Source organism: Cnephaeus nilssonii (genome assembly GCF_951640355.1).
Source record: "Cnephaeus nilssonii genome assembly, chromosome: 1".
Taxonomy (NCBI): domain Eukaryota; kingdom Metazoa; phylum Chordata; class Mammalia; order Chiroptera; family Vespertilionidae; genus Cnephaeus; species Cnephaeus nilssonii.
Window position 1 is genome coordinate 32,083,302 of NC_137072.1, and position 18,049 is coordinate 32,101,350.

The following is an 18,049-nucleotide window of genomic DNA, read 5'->3' on the forward strand; positions in this document are numbered from 1 at the left end:
GCCCCTGGGATTCCTGCTCTGCTCGTGTTTCAGCCCCGCCGAAGGGGCTAAGGCGAGGTGGCGCAGTCCCACCTGCTGCTCCCTAAGGTGCTAAGATTCAAGCACACAACACACTGCCTCACCTAGTTGGCTTTAATCCCACACCCTAAAACAATTTACAAGTCCGGCTTCATTGCTCGGGATCCGTGAGATAAACCAGGAAAGGCTCCAAACCCTATCAGGTATTTCCCCCCATAACTTACCTGACCATCTTAGTCCAGGCCTGGAAGAGGAGAATTTACAGAATCGGTGTTCAGAGAAACCTAAGCTTCTGGGAAAGTGCTCAGCTGTTATCTCCTTTCCTGTGATAGCTTCAGCATTCAAACCCTCGTCTCTTGGCAGAAAATTTAGCTACTCACTTATTATCACGTCAAGCTGATGTGAAAAGAAGGACTCATATTTACCTCCGGTGGGCGACATGTGGTGAATGTAGACTTTGCCATCTCTGATATTGTTGGGAGTCACTGATACCAAATGGTCCTTCCACACTTTGATCCGGTTGGAAAATCCAATGATATTGAAGTGATCCTGGGGTCGGAGGTCATGGAGGATTGTGAAGAGGGCATCCTTGGTCTAGGCAAACGCAAAACCAAAATCAGTCACATCAACTGCATTAGTCCACATGTCCCCTGACTTAGAAACTGCGCACCCTGCACAAAGTCAGGATTAAAATTAAGTGCTGACTATGTAAAGGGCACCTGGATAAATGTCCAAGTAGCAATTATTTGCTTTATATCTATTTCCCTTACTATATTGTAAGTGCTTTTTAAGCACGTTCCACTCATCTTTGTAAACTCACGACATTCAGGAGGTACTAGAAAGATTTAGTGAATGACTGAATAAATAATTGGGCAGATATTTCATTAATTAGAAGATCAAAAGTACAAATAAAAAATGCTGTAGGAATTTTAAAAAGTGAAAAACCTGGGCCTGAGTGACATTAGAAAGCTTCACTGAGAAGCAGGAGTATGAGGCGTAAAGGAACTGAGTAATGTGACAGCGAGGGAGGGCACTCTGCAAGGAGCAAAGAAGACAAGATGGTTCGAGCAAAGCAAAGAGGTGATACAGGTGAGTCTGGACGTGCTGAGTGGATAAGAGGTATGGGAAAGAGACATGACTTGTGGAAAGAAAAGAAAGACCATATGAAACTGAAAACAGAAAAGTCCTAGAAGCCTGGCTAAGAGTTTCTAAAATAATCAACGCTGTGTTGAAAGAAAGCACTGCCTTCTCTAAACAGCATTGTTGTTAGTCATTTAAAGAGATTCATGATATGAAGCAAGGAGGCCTCATTACATAATTGCCTTAACACTGACATCTGGCACCTTTTACAGGGATTAAGAGCACAGACTTCAGAGCAGACAGTCTGGGTTTGACCCTAGATCATCACGTATCTCTGGGTGGCCCTGGGGCACTGGGAAGTAAGTCCTATCACTATCCTTTCGCACTGTGCCTAAGTTATCCCACCTGAAAAAGCAAAACAGTAATAGTGCCACCTCATCAGGTTGTCACGAGGATTAAATCAGTTACTATCAGAAAGTATTCATAACAGGGCCAGGCACACAGTAAGTTATACACGTGTTTGCTCGTACTTGCTGGTGGGTGGGGAGTAGCAGAATCAAAGAGAAAGAGTAACATCTTCTAAGGAAATATATGTTTACCTTGAAAATATTTTATAGGTCTTTTCCCAGATTCTATTAGCCTTTGCTTTATAACCAGCTCAGTCAGTGCTGCCCCCTCACGCTGCACTTGTACCCCTCTGTGAAACAGTCATATGACTTCTTTTCCCTTCTAAATGTTCCCTCTCCCTCTCCCTAGTCTTACTCTTCAATCCTGTATCCAACTGCTCACTCTAACATCCCTTCGTCCAACCCTCGGATGTCATAGGAACCTCAAAACCCACTCTAGAAAACTAACCTGGATGTACTTATTTTTAAATCTGTATACTACATTCTTTTAGTAAACTTACAGAGTTTGTAGCCTGAGCAAACAGATGTTCGCTTAACATTCTCCTTGTGGATCCTAACTGAGTGAATGAAGTTGTGCCTCAATTTCCCCCATGTCTTCATTCCCAGGTCGAGAAAGCAGTGGAGTGTAATGAGATCATTCGCAGCATAATAATGATGGCATTGGCAGCTAACTTTTCCTGGGAGCCTCTTACTCCCCAGGTATTATGTCAAGTGCCAGACCTTTCCATATGATGATGTGATGGACCCATTTAATCCTCCCACAACCCATCCAATGTAGAGTGAGTATTACTATTCCCATTTTACAGGCGAAGCGGCTGAGGAATGAAAGGGTTAATTAAGCATCACACCCTATGGGAGCCGGGACGAAGATCCAGGAAGTCAGACTCCAGGGCCAACTCTGACACCAGCAGCAGTGGAATCTCAGCCCCAGGATGCTGGCGCTGAGCGGGCTCTGAGTTATAGCCCTTACAATGGGCAGCCCGTTTTGGGATTCCTTCCAGGTCCCTGCATATTGACGGGCTCTGCTTATTTCTTTGTTTCTTTCTCTTGGTTTCTGGCAGCAATTAATGGATTCATTTCCTATAACATCCTTGCAGAAAGCATCCACCCAGGGATGAGAACAAAGAACCCATTTTATTAAATTCATCCTCACATCCTACAGAGGGTTTGTCCCGCCCCCCTCCCCCCCCCCCCCCCCACATACATACAACTGCCTCCAGTTCTTCCATGAGAAAGAATGGCAATGGCGGGGCTTATTTTCATTCAGTCTTGGAATCCCCCTCCAGACTCTGTTCTCTCCTCGGGTGCTGGGCCGTACCTCCTTCTGACCCATCACCCTGGGTTGTTCAGAGGACAGACTCACTGGCAGCCAAATTTCCTGTCCTCTCCCAACCCTGACTCCCACCTTCAGGAAATGTGTCCAAGGATCTTATGAAAATAAGCAGATTCCACACCCAGAGTTTGTCAGCCCGGTCTGGATGCCATTTAAAGTATCTGTGCAGCTCTCTCCTCTGGCTTCCCTGGCTTCACCCTGGATGCCTCTTCTCAGAACAGCCCGCCTTGCCGTGGCTGGCCTCCTTCTCAGACCAGCCTGGGATGCCGATGCTCTCGGCCCCTCACACTACGTCCTTCCCCGTGGCCAATGATTGCATGACTGACTTCCACGCTTACCTTCAGAGCTCACACTCTCATGAGGTCCAGACTAAAGCGCCAGCCATGGGTCCTGCATGGCCCACAGGCACTCAGGTTCAACATGTTGAAGACGGGAAGCTCTGCCTCTCTCCCCAGACCTTTCCTCCTCTGCTGCCGCTCCCACCAGGGGTCCGGGTCAGAAACCAGACATCATGTTGCAGCTTCCTCCTGCCCGCTCCTGCGCCTCATGCCCTTGTGCCCATCTCTTTTTGTAACCCCCCTCTCTTCCTAAACATCCTGAGACCATAATCTGGGCTCAGGCCACTTCTGCCCTAGATTGATAGCAAAGATTCATTTTTTTAAAAAAGATCAGAAGAAAAACATATGACTCACAAAATTCCCCTCACCTAGACAGCTGTTGTACTACATATTCCTTCAGAAACCTTCCTGTGTGTGTAATTAAAGTAAAATGGGTTCATACATCATGCTATAGCATTTTTATTTACTATATCACATACAGTTTTGATGCCCATAGGTGAAGGTCTACATATCATTTTAATGGTGACACTATATTCTACCATATGCATATACCACAATTAAATATTTTGAATATTTATTTATTTTTTATTTTCTTCATCCTCACCCAAGGATATTTTTTCCATTGATGTTTTGAAAGAGTGGAGGAAGGGAGGCAGGGAGAGGAGGAGACAGAGGAGAAGAGAGAAAAAGAGCAGGGGGTGGGGAGAGAGAGAGAGAGAGAGAGAGAGAGAGAGAGAGAGAGAGAGAGAATACATGGATTGGTTGCCTCCTGCACGTGCCGGGGATCAAACCTGCAACCCAGGTATGTGCCCTTGACTGGGAATTGAACCTGCGACCCTTTGGTATGAGAGATCAGCACTCTAACCACTGAGCAACACCGGCCAGGGCAATATTTTGCATATTTAAACAGTACTTCTTATGAAACTCAGTATTCACACATCTTTGTGCCATTGTTATTTTCTTAGGATAAACTCGCTACACAGAAATGGTGTGACAAAGGGCTGTACTTTTAAAGGGCTTAGCCTGTCCTCACATTGCTGCCAGAGTTATATTTTTTATCCTTCTCAGCATTTAGTTCTGGGCTTACACATCGTTTCCTAAGAAAGCCCTTCTTGTCTCCTCACCACCACCCCACTATTCTCTCAAGCATGACATCCTGTTCTTTTCCTTCACAAAATTCTTTATAGAGAGAATGTAATTAGTTATTTGTGCATTTACTTTTCTATCCAACTCAGTCCTATGCTTCTGAGTACAGAGACTTGTTCCATTTTTTCACTCTATCTCAATGCCCAGCAGTGCCTGAACACGTCACGGATGCCTGATGCATGCCTCCTGAGTAAGTGAATGGGGAGTAATTGTCTGTCTGTCACTAGATAGGGGGCTGCTCAAGACAGCTGTCCCCTTGCCCTTCCCCACCTCCCAGCATGGTATTTCACACACTGTAGGCTTTCAGTGGGTGTCTGGTGAATGAGTAAATAAGAGAGCGGTAGAATTCTACTAAGTGAACACAAAGGAAGGGAGACACGGCCCTGCCCTTGAGAACCTACAGCAGAGAATACTGAGAATGAGGATGTGTAGAAATCATGGAGCCGACTGACCAAATAAACAAATCTGATAATTACAATAAGCAGTTGTGGGTGGAGTGCCCCAAGTGTTGATACTGATGGCATTAGCCAGGGAACTGGCAACACTTTGCCTCCTCCCACTTCTTTCAATTTAGAGCCAACACAACCCCCGTGTGAGCATCAGACAGGCTCGCCGCCGTCATTCCCCGCAGAAGGGCTAGACCTCCGGAAAGCCTGAAGGTCCACAGCTGTGACAAGGCAACAACAAGCAGTGGCCGTCTCTGAGACAACACCATTGGGAGCCCAGCTCTAGGCACTTGGAAAGCTTCCCACTGCTCCCTGTTGGAGCGCAGAGCTGGCCAGGCACCCAGAAGATGGTTGTTTGTGTAGCTGCTGGGTCCTTAGGAATCCTTAAATAGTGTGCTGAAGACCTTCTGAGGGCCCCGCTTGGCTCCTTTGCCGATATTCTCCCCCATGCTGATGGATATTCTGCTTTCAGAATAGTTGTCCAAGCCTCTCCACCCTCCTCCCCTTAGCCCAGCAACTACGGATTCCTTATGACCTTGTAAGGCCACAGCTGCAACTTAACCTTACATGAACCAAAGCAAGACAGGCCAGCGGGCTCAGAGTTGCTCCTTTTCCAAATGCATTAGGACCTTTTGGATGGCCTTCCACCCTCATCCCAAGGGTCCTGGGTAGAAGCTGCCACTGATGCTTGCAGCCACCACCATCCATTAACCCTTTACAGGCTCCTACCCTCTCCTTAGATGGGCTGCTGGCCCTAGGAATCCTTCATCCTGTAGCAGGCTTAGAAGGCAAGCAGAAGGTGAGTGTCCAGATAGAAGAGTAAATGTGAGTAGGCTTAAGCTGATATTTCTGCATGGTGTGTTTATATGCTGAAGATTAACAGAAGCCGAGTCAAACATTTCCCAAGAGCACAGTCCAGAGAACAGGGCATGGACATCCCAGAAAGATTAAAGGAAGCCCAGAAAGGCAGAGAATGTGTAATCCTGGCTGGTCTGAGGCAAAGGAGCATCCATTGAGGGGTTGGACTGCATCTCCTTACGGTCCCTCCCAAACTCAGGATGGTAGCTGCAGACTCTGCAAGTGAAGGCAACAAACTGAGCTGGTCACCCCACCCCACAGTGCCCTCCAACTAGCCTGACCTGAAGGAAAAGATACTGGATACCCAGCATATTGTGTCCTTGGACTCATTCCCCTGTCCCCAAAGCTCCACCTAGTGGCCTTGCACTTTGGGAAGAAGTTGGCCTGCTGGAGACACGCAACCCCAAAATGCACCACTTGGAGTACTGATACCCTGAAATTAACTTGCTAATAGGTGACCACAAGAGTCTGTGGAAATGTGTTCCTTAAAAATCTTTGAAAATAAGCATATAACATTTATGATTGTACATATTGTATAGAGTTCAACTGGGGGTAAGGGTCTGATTAGTGAGGAGGGCTAAAAGTCTGGCCCTAGCCGGTTTGGCTCAGTGGATAGAGTGTCAGCCTGGGGACTGAAGGGTCCTGGGTTCAATTCTGGTCAAGGGCACATGCCTAGGTTTCGGGCTCCATCCCCAGTGGGGGACGTGCAGGAGGCAGCCAATCAATGATTCTCTCTCCTCATTGATGTTTCTATCTTTCTCTCCCTTTCCTTTCCTCTCTGAAATCAATAAAAATATTTTTTAAATAATTAGAAAAAATAAAAGTCTGACATTGTAAGATCACATTCACTCTTTGGGACCATAAGAAAAGGCTCCAGGAAGTTACCATCTTCGCTCATCTTTATGTGGGGACAAGGACAGGCTTATGTGGAGACAGGTTTAGGTCACTGCATCCAATACTAGGTGGTAAGCCTGTCATGGAGGAGTTAGTAAATCTTGGGGAGAGACGGTGATGAGGAAGAGGCAGGAAAACCAAACCCTGTACTTATAGAAAGAAGAAGAATATGCACATGGGTGTCTGGCTGAGGAAGAAAACAGAATTCTTAAAGAGATCAGCTAGCAAGAGGTCCTGCGGGTCTCCTCTGGGTATGAGCCAGTCCCAATGGCACCCGTCCACAGGCAGCTGGTACCACACGCTGCCTGCCCATCCAACAGGGCAATTTGCAAGCCCTGGTCCATCAGCAGAAGGGACCTTTACAACATTCGGATTACGTTTGGACTGAGGGAAATAAAAAGGTACACAAATGCAACTAATACATGAAAAGGACCCACTTCCTTTACTATTTAGGAGAGAAGAAGTAGCTAGGCCTGAATGCCGGCCTTGGACAAGACTCCTTTTAATCCTGGCTGTTTACAATCACAAAGAACAGGGTCACTTCTCTGCTAGAAACCATTTTACAGTGATGAATTCCTCTTCTTGTATGTACTTTCCTTGGGTTAAAAGGAGGAAAAAGTATTCCTCTTGTAAACAGTGTCTTGGAAGTTAATTCCAGCTCTGCCTTAGGTTTATTATTAATAAAGTCCTTTAATCTCTGTGCATTTAAATGTTTTCAGGAACAAGGCAGGATATAAATAAACAAAACCAAACTCTCTGTTTCAGGTTCTCCATTCATTCAATAGGGTTGGCAATGGTCCTCCTTGTTCTAGTGGATCTTCGGTGGGGGGCGGGGGGAGGGACAGGGAATTATGCAGTCTCCTCTGATGTGTCTGTAGGAAGGAGCAGAGCTGGCCCCTGGAGACGCAGCCCCCGTCCACTCTGTGCTCACGCTGCCCCTCGTGGCGCCACCATCAGGGAAGGGGCAGCTCTGTCCTGGGCACTCTGGGCCCCTGCATCAAGCTGTACTTGGACAGAGGATGGAGCCTACCCCTGCCTGCCTCTCCCCGTTCCCTACAAAACTGAGCCCAGGCAGCTGCAGGCTCTTGGCACAGCCCTCAAGGGGGTAAGCATTCCACCGTGCTAACTGCCATGTCGGGAGTGGCCATGAAACATTTCCCGAATAGAGAAGCATTACACAACAAGACCCTCAGAGTGAGCTGTGAATGGAGCCCATGAAAGCTCAGCTGCCTGCCCACTCCTTGCTACCACTGTCGGGGTGCCCGTTTGATGCAGCTTTTCTCAAATATTTCTGTATCTGCATCAGACCGCACTGGAAAGGAACGAACTCTGACACAAAAGGCTTTTGTACCACAAACCCTGGGTTGTTGGGCATAATACAAGGGGAGCCTATGACATCATAGAAGAAACTCAAATTCAAGGGTATTAGATATTAGCCATCCTGTGTTTTTAGCAGAATGGCTGTGCTGTTCTCCTAAGCAGTCCTATCACTTGCCTCATTATAAAATGTTTACCATGGAGTTGACATTTTTTCTTTTTTTTAAAAAATTTCTTTATTGATTATGGTATCACATAATTGTCCTCATCCCCCCCATTCCCATCCCAAACCCCTCCCCACGTATGCCCCCACCCCTCTGTTGTCCATGACCACTGGTTAGGCTTATATGCAGGCATACAAGTCCTTTGGTTGATCTCTCCCCCTTTCCCCCACCCTCCCCTACCTTCCCTCTGAGGTTTGACAGTCTGATCGATGCTTGACATTTTTTCTTTCATTGGTCCACACAGTCCTTTTAAATGAACCATCATCTATGATGAAAAGTTGAAAATAATCCAACAATGAAATCTAAGACCTTCTAAAAGTCTGATCTGAGCCATGAAAGAATCATGATCAATAGATATAGACCATAAAAACAGCCCTAAGTTTCTGAGATGACATTGGGAAATGGAACATGCTCAATAGTAACTTAAGCTGCAGGTCAGCCTTCTCCCTTGCCTAGGTAGGTAGAGATAATGGACACTGGTGGGGGGAAGGGAGGTATATCTGTATTGTCCTGCTCTTAGTCTGTAGTTCTTCCTGATGTCAGTAGGGGAAGCCCTTAGTGCCCAGCATGTCCTGCTTCTAGGTGGTAGGATGTCACTGTAGTTTTTCTATTTGAAGCGAAAGACAGAAAGAAAAAATAGCCTGGGACTCCATCAAAATTTGCAACATCAGATCCTCACTGCAACCTTAAACTACCTAAGTCCACAATGAGGAGAATGGATGCATCCACCATCCCAGCATCTCTCCACCATTCCACAGGCATCCATGCATGGCACTATCCCAAGTCACCCTGGAGGCCATGGGTACCAATTACACTTGGAGTAGTTCAAGATCATGATATTTCAGGGTCACAAAAAATTATTCAGCAAAATGTAGTAGAACCTTATATTTACACTAGAGGCTCGGTGCACATATTTGTGCACTGATGGGGTCCCTTGGCCTGGCCTGTGGGGATCAGGCCGAAACCAGCTCTCCAATGTCCCCTCAGGGGTCCCAGATTGTGAGAGGGCGGTTCTCGGGTGATGCACCCTGGAATCAGGCTCCCTCCTCTGGTTCTGGGTGTGTCACCCAGGAACTGCAGCTGCCAAGTCACCGCTGCTCGGCAGCTTCTGCGTTGAGCTTCTGCCCCCTGGTGGTCAGTGCACATCATAGCTATTGGCCAGTCAGCCAATGGCTTAGGCTTTTATATATATATATATATGATTCAAGTCTTTCAATAATTTGAAAGTTTTCTGAAATCTTATTGTGACTGATCCACCAAGTAATCAGATTTTTAAAAAATTCCAGCTTCCCTGGCCAGTGTTGCTCAGTGGTTGGGCGTCGACCCATGGACCAGGAGGTCAAGGTTTGATTCCCAGTCAGGGAACATGCCCATCTTTGGTGGGGGGTGTGCGGGAGGCAGCTGATCAATGATTCTCATCAATGATGTTTCTATCCCTCTCTCCCTCTCCCCTCTTCTCTCTGAAATCAAGAAAAACATATAAGCTTAAGTGACCAGAATGACTGAACGACCAGAATGACTGGAATGATCGGTAGCTATGATGCACACTGACCACCAGGGGTCAGAGACTCAATGCAGGAGCTGCCCCCTGGTGGTCAGTGCACTCCTGCAGCCAACCTCCCCTGGCTGGCCAACCTCCCACAGTCCCTCCCCCCCCCCCCCCCCCCCCCCCCCCCCGGCCAGCAGGCCCCAATTGCCTGATTGAGCCAGGCCCTGGGCTGGGACGGGGAACCAAGGGTGGGTGATGGTGGATGCGGCCCCTTTCCCAGGGTGGCTGAGGGCCGGCTCCCTCCTAGGGTCCAGCGGCCAACCTCCCATGCCCCGTACCTCCCCCAGGCCAACAGGCCCCAATCAGCCTGTGCCCGCCCACCACAGTGGCGTCACAGCAGCAAGGGAAGGAGGAGGGTGGGAGGCGGGGAACCACGCGATGGCAGGGCACTGACAATGGCAGTGTTGGTGTCCAGTGTCCATTCCTTCTCTACCTGGCCCGGTGACCGTCACCTCCTCTCCGGCCTGGCCCTCATCAGCCTGGCCCCGATTGTCCCTGATCGCCGGCCAGGCCTAGGGACCCCACCTGGGCATGAATTTTGTCACCAGGCCTCTAGTATCTATATACAGTGAGTGGCCAGATTATTATGATCTCTGAATGCATAATAATCTAGCCATTCAGTGTATATTCTATATAATAAAAGGCTAATATGCAAATTGTCCCCTTGACCAGGAGTTTGACCAGCAGGCAGGCCAGCCAACCACCATGTCCCCTCCCCCTGGCCAGGCTGGCTGGACCCCACCCATGCACGAATTCATGCACCAGGCCTCATACATATATATATATATATATATATATATATATATATATATATATACACACACACACACACATACATACATACACACACACACACACACACACACACACACACACAGAGTGGCCAGATTATTATGTGTTCAGAGATCATAATAATCTGGCCACTCAGTGTATATAAAAGCCTAAGCGACTGAATGACGAAAAGACTGAACGACCAGTCGACCGGTCACTATGATGTGCACTGACCACCAGGGGGCAGATGCTCAATGCAGGAGCTGCCCCCTGGTAGTCAGTGCACTCCCACAGTGGGAGCACTGCTCAGCTGACCAATGGGTGCCAGATGCTGGGCTCATGGCTGGCAAGTGCAGCTGCGGTGGTGCAAGCCTCTCCCGCCTCCGCAGCAGCGCTACCGAGCAGCAGTGGAGGCAGGCGCAGCAGGGCCGGGGGGAGAGGGAGTGGCGCGGCGCCCAGCCTGGACTCGGGCTCCTCCCTGGCCGCCTGCTGCTTCATGCACTACTACATCCCCCAAGGGGTCCTGGATTGTGAGAGGTTGCAGGCCAGGCTGAGGACCCCACAAGTGCACAAATCTGTGCGCTGGGCCTCTAGTTTAAAAATAAAATAAAAACAAACATTCCAACTTGAAGAACTAGGTGATAAATTGAGTGAAAAGGGCCATTTCTCCACTATATCTATATCTATATAATTATTATACTAAAAAAAAAATTTAGCAGTAGATTGGCTTCAGAAAAGAAACCAAAAGCTTAAAAAATAATGTTACTCCATTGACTAGAGTGTAAGTGCGCTCTGTGATCTTGTGTATATTCATAAAAGGAATGAATGATTACACAACGCCCAGTTGCCTCTTATTGCCACTCTGCCATAAACATCTCCTGAAATTAACCACACTATAGAATTTATGTTAAAAATAAAAAATGTAAACTATAAGAAACAAACTATCCAAAAGAGGTGTCTCACTCAAGTTTGAGGAATCTTGTTGAAAGAAAAAGAAACTCTTGCCCTCGCTGGCTTGGCTCAGTGGATAGGGCATTGGCCTGCAGACTCAATGGCACATGCCTGGGTTATGGGCTTGGTCCCCAGTAGGGGGTGTGCAAGAGGCAGCAGATCAATTATTCTCTCTCATCATTGATATTTCTATCTCTCTATCTCTCTCCTTTCCTCTATGAAATCAATAAAAATATTTTTTTAAAAAAAGAAAAACTATTTTTCTACTGCTCAAACTGTTGTTTTTTAAGAAAGAGCAGAAATGAGTAAGCTTCTTTATATAATGGGAAAATTGGGATAGAAGTCATCATATCTTCCAATATTTTAAAACAGTTTAGTAAATGCTAAATATTAACTTAAAATTTCACCCGGAACTAAATATAGAAAAAAAATCTATTTCTTTAGTCTCTATATTTTAATGTTCACAAATTATAAAGAGCATATTTTCTAAATTAAGCAAAGCATAGGGCTCCTGTATTCAAAAGTATATTATTTTAAAGCTATTATAATTTCATTTACTGTTTGAGTTCTAATTTCAAATGTTCTTGAAATGCAGTACTGTGCTAGATTATATTGCAATTCTGGTCCTAATTACCTATTCACATTTCACACAATCCGTGTGAAAATATAAGATGGTTGTTTCTTCAAATCAAAAGAAAAGCACCGTTTTAGTAAAGGTTCAGATCTAATTACCAATATTATTCCAGGATGGGTTTTAAAAGAGAATGCTTGTTAAAGACTACATTCTGGCTAAATTTAGACTTACCTTTAAAAAAGTCTGAATAATAAAATATTAGAACATCTTTTGCAATGTAAACATAACTAAATTTCATTAGTCTTTGTGTTTAAATAACATTATTCTAACTTGAGAAGCAAATTCTCTCGCATGTTATCATTCTGGCTAATATGAAGATTCATTACCTAATGTTTTGATTTTGCTTTGACAAGTTTATCAAACATTTACTTAATAATGTCATTGTACATTTTTCTAAAAAGCTGTTTGCCAATAACATGTCTTTGCTTCTTATGACATATTAAGCACATCTACTTTTCATGCTTGGTGTGTAAATAACACAAGACTCTAAACAGTTTTCTTTTCACTTCTCTTCACATGGAACATTAGTTCTTAACCAGGATTTGCCCTCACTCTCGATCTTATACGTCTCATTCTAGAATAGAGCCAAGACTAGAGCCTTACCACCTCTATCTCTAGGCTCCAGGCAGTCATCAGCTCTAACAGGAAGTAAATAAGAGGATGCTGACCAAGAGAAGTTCACCTGAGTTTACAGATCTCCTTTGCAATCAGTGTCCTTTAGCCATGTTCTGACTCATCTACTGACTAACATGATTGAGTTGTTGGTCCCTAGGGCCTGGTCTGAATTCTGAAATTCATATTGCCCAACTAACTGCATATTTGGATTCTGGAGCCCTGCCTGTTTCATTCTACAGATTTCTTATTTATTTTTTATTTTTTTATTTATTTTTTTTTTTGTGGCTGACTCCCTGGCTTGTCCTATGACCTGTTCAATTTTCCCTTACGTATGAGTTCTCATGATTCCTGCTTCCCTGCTGTAAGTGCTCCCTATGCCACTCGCTATAATTCCCCTCCCCCCAAGGATGTGCCTTGACAAACATCAAGAACATAATAGAAATATATGACGAGGTTGTGAAAAAGTCAGGCTAAATAGGAAACAGTGGAACAATTATCAGCACCTGCAGACTGTATATGTAGGAAAATATTTAGAGGAAGTGAAGTCAGCTCCATCAGGCAGGGAGAGTGAAGATTCTGGAGAGCTTGAGGGTCCAGAGTAGAGATGGCAGGACTTTTCTTCATCCATTAAGTCACTGAGGGTGCAGTTCTTTAAAGGAACCAGCTTTGTGCAAGGGTCTCACTCAACTCCGCACCTCTGAGAGCACAAGCTCTCATCCTCATTCCACGTGGGTGTTAAAACCTCAGGCCTTAGGACATGGAGACTGGCACCTCTCCTGGGGGAGCAATCACTTATCTCAGGTGCTCACCACTTTACTTCTCTGTTCCCTTTTCATTCGTAGAATGTGTGGTGCTCTTTGCTTACTTACCAGCTCCGCTGTGCACTTAAAGGACTTGCTGTAATTTGCCTGCCTCTCTCAATGTTCATAACAGGATGGTTTTCAAAATATTACCAGAACTTTTCAGCTATAACATATTCACTCTTGTTTTATGCCTTTCTTCATATTTTTCCCCAACCAAGAATTCATTCCCTCCTTTCCTGCCCAGAAAATTGTATCCCATCTTCAAAAACCAGTTTCTATGTCAACCTCCATCATAAATCTCTTGTTGACTACCTCAAGCTCTTTTCCCTCCCTAAAATTCTTCCCACCATCTATGTGGCAGGTTGGATTTGATTAACCTATGAGTGTTCCATGTTTTTTTTTGGTGTGTGTGTGTTTTTTGTTGTTGTTGTTGTTTTGCAGCAAAATCCTAAGGTCCTTAATTAAAGTGACTTAAATATGATGCTTTTCTTTTTTCTTTTTTTCTTTTTTTTAAATATATTTTATTGATTTTTTTACAGAGAGGGATAGAGAGTTAGAAACATCGGTGAGAGAGAAACATCGATCAGCTGCCTCTTGCACACCCCCTACTGAGGATGTGCCCGCAACCAAGGTACATGCCCTTGACCGGAATCGAACCTGGGACCCTTAAGTCCGCAGGCCGACGCTCTATCCACTGAGCCAAACCGGTTTCGGCTATGATGCTTTTCTTGGCGTCACTGTCTCCTGCCTCCATGTTTCTGCACATGCTAGCCATTCTCCCCCCCCCGCTTCTTATCCCACCCACTAGACTAACTTTTAAAATACCATAGACTCACTCAACTATCCCCTCCTCTGAGAAGCATTCAATATTCCCTATTCTACCCATAAAAACAATGGGTCAGCACTCCCAATGTGCCTTGACTATATCTCTGTAATAGTAGCACTTTGCCTATGATTTTCACAAGACTTTCCTTTTCCTACAGCCCTCCTGAGAGAAAAGGTTGTGTCTTTTATTTATCTTTGTATCTCCTATGCCTAGTACCTATCCCATAAATATAATCAATATTGATTGCACTCTTTGAGAACCTGAAGGCTGGAGTTACAGCCAAGATGGGGTCCTGAGGGTGGCAAGTCAGGTGTCCTGAGGAAGAGAAGGGGTAGCTGCCGTATGGGCATGGCAGCTCTTAGGAACTTCAATCAGCCAGTTTCAATCAGCCAGCCAAGGGATGGCGGCCCAGGAATGACTCCACTTTCAGACATTCTGATAAGCACTTCCACATTTGTTATCTCTTTCAATTCTCTTTGATTTATACAGTTTATCTCCTTGTTACTTGTAGCCAAAGTTTCCTTTGGGGCCCTATCTAGCCCTGTACAGAGAAATTCTGCCCATCTCCATTCCAGACTTGAGTGCAAAATTAGGAAGCCATTTGAAAGGGGAAGCTAGGCTCCTCGATGGTTTCAGAAGCTGAAAACAAGGTCTGCAACCTGAACAGATAAAGCAGGAGTATTCAAAGCTCTACATTGTTCATTTCTTCTTTCTGTGAGAGCCACATAGAGCCTTCATTCAGAGATCCTCAACATTTTTTAAACATGACCGCATTTGGGTAAACCTTAACTGCCTCAACAAAAAATTTTGAATGGGTACCTCCAATTTATTTTAAACTATCTATACTAATACTAGAGGAATATGCAAATTATCTGGGATGCCGTCACAACCGTTCAGCCGGGTGAGCGGGGCTGTGGGGCTACAGGGCAGGACTCCGGGTCTTGTGCAATTTTGTCCTGTCCAGGCAGACTCCCCCGCGGCCCCACAGCCCCACAGCCCCACAGTCAAATCCCACCATGGACCCGGGGTTTATTAAACTTTACTGGAGCTGCTCCCCACACCCTCATCCCCTGCCCCAGGACCGCACTGCCCACAGCAGGGTGCCCGGGCAGCCTCCTGAGGCAGGTGGCCAGGGAGAGCCGAGTGGGGCAGGGGCAGCAGGGAGCCACAGAGGGGCAGGGCGGCTGGAGCCAAGTTCCTGGAAGAGAGCGCCTGACAGAAGCCTGGACTGCAAAGAAGGAAGAGGAAGCGGCCACGGGGAGCTCTTCCAATCCCCCTGCACGGACACCCTACCCCAGCCCCCGCACCTCTGGGGGAACGGGGAGGCTGACCGGATGGGGAGAAGATCCAGCCTCGGGGGTAGCCACAGCCCACACCTCTGACTCCCGATCTTTTCCCCCGCCACCCCTGCCAGGGGTGCCCACACCAGCGATGACCTGTCAGCGCCCCCAAGGCACCCGGTGCCCGCGGCCTGCCACTGCCGGGCCCCCTCCACTGGGGTCCGGCCTGCCTCTCCTCCCTACAACTCCAGACCCTCAAAGATTACACGAGCAGCCCCCCAGGGTCAGACCCATCCCCCCTGACAGCAGCAGTGCCGTCTCTGCAGCAGAAGCACAATGAACCTCGCCGGGGGCCGCAGCTAAACCTCCTAGCCCCCCTGGCCCTGCCCAGGCCCGGCCCCCTCCCCGCTCCAGAATATTGGAGCCCCGCCCTGAGCATGTACAGCTGCGAAACGGCCACATACAATTTAAAGAATGGTGCCAAGCAGGGAGGTTTGACAGTTACTCCGCCTTGGCCCTACTGACCCCCCTTCCATCCCCCTACTGCCCCCCTTGCCAGTGCCTTCAGGGATGACCACCGCTACAAGGCTGCTGGCCAGAGCCTGCCCCTCCGAGGCCTGCGGAACCCTCTGCAAAGCTTCCATAGCTACAGTCCCAGGAAACAATCATGCCCTCCTCCCCTAATCAGCACCTGCTACCTGCGAGGGTACCGGTGGGCTTAAAAATCACAATCCCTTCCTGTTTAGACATCACTTACTTGATGAAACATTTCTAGGTTTATTAGCTCAGAACCTCCTCATGACAACCCAGTGAGGTAGGCGGAGATTACAATTCCCATGGTATATGCGTATGTATTCAGAAATGAAGCTCAGAGAGGAAAAGTGTCAAGCCCAGTGGTTCCCAAGGTGCAGCACATGCCCCACAGGGGGGCAATTTGATTTTAAGTGGGGGTAATTCAAGAATGAGTTAACAGTGAATTTTTGGCATTTCTTATGGTTCTAGGGGGCCTCATCTACAGCGTATCCTATATAATAAAAGGCTAATATGCAAATGACCGAATGGTGGCCTGACTGGTCACTATGATGCACACTGACCACCAGGGGGCAGACACTCAATGCAGGAGCTGCCCCCTGGTGGTCAGTGTGCTCCCACAGGGTGAATGCTGCTCAGCCAGAAGCTGGGCTCACGGCTGGCGAGCACAGCGGCAGTCATGGGAGCCTCTCCCGCCTCCATGGCAATGCTAAGGATATCCAACTGATGGCTTAGTGGGCCTCAGCTGTCAGTTGGACATTCCCCCCAGGGCTCCCGGACTGCAAGAGGGTGCAGGCCAGGCTGAGGGACCTCCCGCAAGTACATGAAAATAGTGCACCGGGCCTCTAGTCTATATTATAATCATTAAAAGCAAATTCTTTAAACAAAAAATCCAAGTTTTCACTGGTGGCCTCAGGGAAAAATAGTGTGTCCTCTGTCCATTATTTATTTCCTCATATTCTGAGTCAGAGTCAAAAAACAACAGTTTTCCCTATTGCCTGCTGTTCACCGCCCCAAGTCCCAGATCTGTATTTTGCAATGTATTTCTAAAACACATCTAATAGTGGCAATGTTTGGACAAAAGCAGCTCAGTAGATGAGAATAAATACTATCAACTGAAATGCTCTCTAGGCATATAACAACCAGTTATCACGCTAGACCAGCAAACTATGGCCTGGTGGTCAAATGCAGACTACTGCCTCTTATTAACAAACACAGTTTAATGGAACTTAACACACCCATTTCTTTGCTAATTGCTTATGGCTACCTTTGTGCTACAATAGCAGAGTTGAGTAGTGATGACAGAGACTATTTAGCCTGCAAAGCTTAAGATATTTTATTCTCTGCCCTTTCAGAAAAAGTTTGCTGACCCTGTTCTAGAAATCCGGAACGGGGAAGCTAGACATTTCTGTTGCCAACTGGAGCCATGCTGTCAGATGCATACAAAGCCTGTGACCTGGAAAGGTGATGCAGGAGTGCCCAAACCATATATTGTCCATTCTTATATGTACGATAGCCATGCAGTGCCTACCTCCAGAGGCCCTCCAAATGTCTTAAACACGATCTCCTTTGTTATGCTTGCATCCCTTCTCTGCTGAGCTCCTTCATCTCTTCAGGGAGCTTTTGCCTCCTGACCAAATCACAACTCCCTGAGGCCCTTCTGGGTTCTGCTGGCATTGTCTGGTATTCTTCCAGGTGGACCTCAGACTGCCCCTCTTTGTTCCCTATCACTTAAAACTTTCTCCATATCCTTATTCCTATTCCAGCATCCTCCCTTTCAAAATGTGGCAGATCCATATGCTCCGGAAGAGGACAGCTAGGATGAATATACCACTAGACATCATTAGACCTCATAGTCACTCACCTCATCTTCACTCTACACCTGTGCCATCACCATGCTTGCATTCAGCTCTCCAATCCAAATCATAAAGGGGAAAGAAGTCTGCAACCCCGTACATGCCCATGATGCTTAACATTAAACAATAAATACTAATAGTTAATTGTATGCATCAGCACAGAACAGGTCCA

At 46.6% G+C, this 18,049-nt stretch overlaps 1 protein-coding gene across 1 annotated transcript in view; it reads right to left on the reverse strand.

Annotated features, from left to right (window-relative positions):
- ITIH5 (inter-alpha-trypsin inhibitor heavy chain 5) overlaps window positions 1–18,049 on the reverse strand; it is a 93,552-nt gene that overhangs the window by 18,295 nt on the left and 57,208 nt on the right. Inside the window, exon 8 of the mRNA XM_079768679.1 lies at window positions 444–612. Coding sequence (XP_079624805.1) covers window positions 444–612 — 169 coding nt within the window. The remainder of the gene's footprint in view (window positions 1–443; window positions 613–18,049) is intronic.